The sequence below is a fragment of the Phanerochaete carnosa genome (assembly GCF_000300595.1).
Source record: "Phanerochaete carnosa HHB-10118-sp unplaced genomic scaffold PHACAscaffold_3, whole genome shotgun sequence".
Taxonomy (NCBI): Eukaryota; Fungi; Basidiomycota; class Agaricomycetes; order Polyporales; family Phanerochaetaceae; genus Phanerochaete; species Phanerochaete carnosa.
In genome coordinates, this window is record NW_006767630.1 from 1,610,957 (window position 1) to 1,615,340 (window position 4,384).

Here is a 4,384-nt window from a genome sequence, read left to right on the forward strand (position 1 = left end):
TGCAGATGCTCAGTGGGCACAATTTCTTCATTCTTTGCCATATTACAAAACTTTTTTCTATTATTTGCACTGCTTTAGTATGAATTCTTTGCTCATAACAGCAATGGCAGTGTTTATATAATAGTAATATGTTACAATAACAAAAGCTAACTTTATATTTAGTATAATAATATGCAGAACAGAGCTCAAAGTTCACAGGCCTTAAAAGCCTGGTTCAGAATCTCAAGCTAAGCTTGAACCTCACCAGAAAACACTCAAAGGTACAAATAAAGGCACTTACTTTTGTAGAACCTGAAACATACTGAACTTTAATGAAGTAACACCACTAAATGCCAGTGAGTGCATATTGATTTAGACATGAATGATCTTGCCATACAAAGATGTAAGATACATAGTTTATGACTGTAAACATCTATTGTATTAATCACAAGCCTTTTAATCTATCAGCCTATGCTTGTAAGGTCAGTTCATATTTGCTTAATGCTGCACTGCCTGGTGAAAGCTTGTGATGATGACCTTCTTGAGTACAGGTGAAGATTGAATATTGAATGAGCTAGTTTATATGCTATGCTGCATCTGTTTCATGTACAGTTAGCTGCTTAATCACACAAAAACACCATAGCTTACTGAGTTGTCTGACCAGAACACATAATACACACAGTTTGCTCTATACTAAGAAATTGTGAAGTTAAATGGCATAAGCATCAGGAAATTTCCTTGAGCTGATGGCACTTCTTAATTCTTAATGCCTTTCTTTTTCTCTAAGAATGAGCCAAAACATTTACCCTACAAACTCCATTTAGTTTCAAGCTTTATCTGAAAGCATTCTTCTTCTCTGTATCAGAATATAGCTTACTCTATAGATCTCCAATCACTCTTTTCAAGATCAAATTCTTTTAAGGTCATAGTTCCAAGGTTTTTAACCTTTCAGATTTGCTTCCAACTTGCTTATGATTACAAGTTTAAGCTAGCTTTGAATGCACTAGACCTTCACTTATACACTACTTAAATCTTCTGCTGGCCACTTCAATTCATTTCATCTTCATGTTTAAACCAGGGTTATGTGGGCTATAGCATATATGCTTGGCAGGTACAATTTTTTCATTTTTTTAATGCTGTAGTATAAATAATAATAACTTAGATATTATAATAGTTTACTATTTATACAAAACTTAGAGCTATATACAGTATCACTTTACAACTTTGCAAAATATATTGACAGCAATCCCTTATCATTTTATTATGTGAATCTTATAAATAATGTGCCTATCACATAAATAATAATAAGTTACAAGCTATTATACTCTTTATTTACAACATCTGACTATAAAATCCAAAAGCCAGCTTATGCCCATCTGTACTATTGGCAAGTTGGGCTGATGTCATGCTACAAAGCTGGGATTCCAAGTGATACAAGCTACCATGCTTCAATCCATCATTATACCATTCTTCCTGGTCAGCACTAACTATTCTTGCTGTAAAGTGCTCATTGCCATAATAAATAAATTCACATAGTCTGTACTTGCACTTGTCCAAGTTCAGTATAAGAGTCCACCTGACAATAACTTCATCAACTTTGAACTTGAGGAATTGAGGCATATTATCTATGATTACTTCCTTCACTAGCTTGGTACCACAGCTATTGCATGTTGTATTAGCTATTTGTCTTGTGTTGGCATGTAACCACTCTAGTGGAGTTCTCTCATGGGCAGTACCACTCATGATACCTTGTCTCTGCCATCTGTATGGGGAGCATACAAGGAGCAAGTCAGAATAGGTCATGTTCTTGCTTCTACCAATTGTTTGCCTGGTTCCACATGATGTACACATATATTCCTTGTGCCAGAAGTCCTCTAATAGTCCAAGCATATAGCTACACAGCTTATGAATCTCAGTACCCTCATTGGTATGTAGTGGAAACTCTACAGGGTCTATCTCATGTAGCTTAGCTCTACTGTCACATGCTCTGAAGTTGGCCGGTTGATGGTATTTCACTTTGTGCTCGTAAACCTAACGAGATATCCTCAATTTTTTATCTTAGATCTACTGGAATGAATGTATACTAGTGCTCTACAATGCAAAAAAATTTAATACCAGTATTACAGATGCTAGGAATATTTTTGTGAGAAGACTGCCAAAATGGGGCTTGGCATAGATTTTGGCCAGCCAGGCACATCTAAGCGCTTAAGTAGACACTTGCCTATGGCCGAGAGAGAGTGTATTCTGGGGGCACAGAACAAGCTGTACAAACTACAAATAGAATATATACAATCACTTCCAAGTTGTATAGTGAAGGCTCTCTCATGTAGCAGCCTTTGGTGAAACCACAAGCTCAGCCATTGGTGCAACATCAAGCTCAATGGCCAAAGAGGCAGTGATCTCACCAGCACCTCCGAGATCTGCTTTCTTTCCTTCATTCTCCCTTTGCAGCTCTTCACACCCACCTTAGCCATTTGCACCAATGCTTGCTTCTCTGCAGCCTTCTGCTGGTGCTTCTCTTCAGCTTTCCTTTGTTGTTCCTCCTGTTCTTCAGCCTTGCGCGCCCGAGTGGCAGCCATCTTTATAGCTCGATGGCGTGTCTGTTCTTCCTTCTTTGCAGCTTGCTTCAATGCACGCTTCTCATCAAGCAAGGTCTGCATATATTCTGCTATGGTCTCACGCTGTGCTTAAAACTGCTGAGCTGCTTCAGTGAATATGGCGCACATGTTCTGCTTCCATTCTTGTTTGGCGAGATTGATCTGGCTCTCTTTAGAGGTTATGTGGCGAGCATGAGTGGTGTCAATGAGACCGGGTGCCTTGATCTTTGTCTTGCAAAACACAATGTTCCGGAGGCATCCATTTTCATGGTCCATAAGTGAAGCCTGTGCATGCAACCACTCAAGCTCAGTTTTGAGTTCGATGATAATTTGATTGAGTTAACCAATTTGATTGTACAGCTCCTCACGCGTTGCACCTGCAGGTAGGAGGGGAGGTAAATTGCAAATCTCATAGCGAGGAATGGACAGGATTTGTGGCGCTGATGGTGATGTCTCTGAAGCAGATGTCTGGCCAGCATTTGCAGATGGAGAGGGTGTCGCATAGAAAGTGTCTGATGGCAAAGCACTATGGGATGCGGCAGAAAGGGTAGATTTAGTGCCAACTGGCACTAAGATGGAAGGTAACTGCGTAGGCATAGGCTGGGCAGCTTCAGTGGTAGTATTGAGTGATGGTGCAAAAAAGGAAGGATCAAGAGCATCAGGATTCCAAGGGTGAATCCCTGTCTTCACAAATGCAGAGATCACTGTGGCGCGTTTCATCGTGCACTGCCGAGCTCAGTGGTAGTAATCCAGGAGATTATTTTTGTGAATGGAATATACTCGCACGATGTCTGAGAAACCTCTGCTTTCCAAGCAGATGCCAAAGGGCCAAATACTTCGACATTGCAGGGCTGCAGCGCATGTATAGTGTGAGAGGAAAGGCATACAACGAGAATGCTATGATTGGCAGCATATTTGATGAAACAATATGTACAGTGGAAGTTGTGCCCGTCTAGAATGAGAAGGCAGGAAGCACCGCTACAATTGCACGTTGCAGTCTCAGGCTCGAAATTCTTCTCTAGCCAGATCACACCAATTTCCTGACCTGTCCAGCCCTTCGTGTTCAATCTGAGAGGTAAACTCGACCAGAGCAGCGCTGGAGACCACAACTGGAGGTTGTGGATGAGCAATTGAAGATGGCCCAAACACAAGCCTCCAGAGACATAAGGGTGCATCACAAGGCGCTTATCTACTCATCTATCTAATTACATCCAAGCCTGACACTGGAGCAGATGAAGTAGTGGTCTAATGTGGATAGAAAGCGAAGGAAAATGGCAAAAAGGATGAGGATATTCCAGGATATAGAGATATGGGAGAGAAGAATGATAATAGGGCAGAGAAGCTGTAGCATCACATACAACACAGGAAATAACACTCCCCCCTGATGCAGCACGCCTCTGAATCCAAACCTCCCCCTAAATCCACTGTGTCTACTCCAAGCCCATGGGCTGACGCAGTGTAGCCACTTTAACCAATGGCAATGCCTTGGTAAGCAGGTCTGCAATCATCATGTCAGTCTGAACATATTCTGGAGCAATCTGTCCCTCCTCAATTACATCGCGCAGCCAATAAAGCCGCAGCTGAATGTGCTTGATTCATCCAAAGTGCGCAGGATTTTTCGCTACTGCAATAGCGGAGTTATTATCCATATAGAGTGTAGAGGGCAAACTCAACAGGTTGTAACCAAACTCAGAGAGCAGGTTGTGCATCCAGGCAATATTCTAACCAGCCTGATTGGCAGCAATGTACTCAGCTTCTGTGGTCGACTGTGCAACCACAGTCTGCAGCTTGCTGCTCCAGTCCACAGC

The 4,384-nt window shown here is 41.6% G+C and overlaps 3 protein-coding genes across 3 annotated transcripts; all 3 read right to left on the reverse strand.

Annotated features, from left to right (window-relative positions):
* Positions 1-2,301: 2,301 nt before the first annotated feature.
* On the reverse strand, positions 2,302-2,558 carry PHACADRAFT_193056 (uncharacterized protein; the record flags this gene model as incomplete). The annotated part of the gene is made up of 2 exons (XM_007393191.1): positions 2,302-2,379; positions 2,445-2,558. The coding sequence occupies 2 exons, from the start codon at positions 2,556-2,558 to the stop codon at positions 2,302-2,304; spliced, it is 192 nt and encodes a 63-aa protein (XP_007393253.1).
* Positions 2,559-2,915: 357 nt separating this feature from the next.
* On the reverse strand, positions 2,916-3,296 carry PHACADRAFT_26486 (uncharacterized protein; the record flags this gene model as incomplete). Its single annotated transcript, XM_007392653.1, has 1 exon — positions 2,916-3,296. The coding sequence occupies one exon, from the start codon at positions 3,294-3,296 to the stop codon at positions 2,916-2,918; it is 381 nt and encodes a 126-aa protein (XP_007392715.1).
* Positions 3,297-3,397: 101 nt separating this feature from the next.
* On the reverse strand, positions 3,398-3,649 carry PHACADRAFT_51338 (uncharacterized protein; the record flags this gene model as incomplete). Its single annotated transcript, XM_007392694.1, has 1 exon — positions 3,398-3,649. A coding segment is annotated over one exon (252 nt), but the record flags the coding sequence as incomplete, so codon positions are not given.
* Between the last annotated feature and the right edge of the window lie 735 nt (positions 3,650-4,384).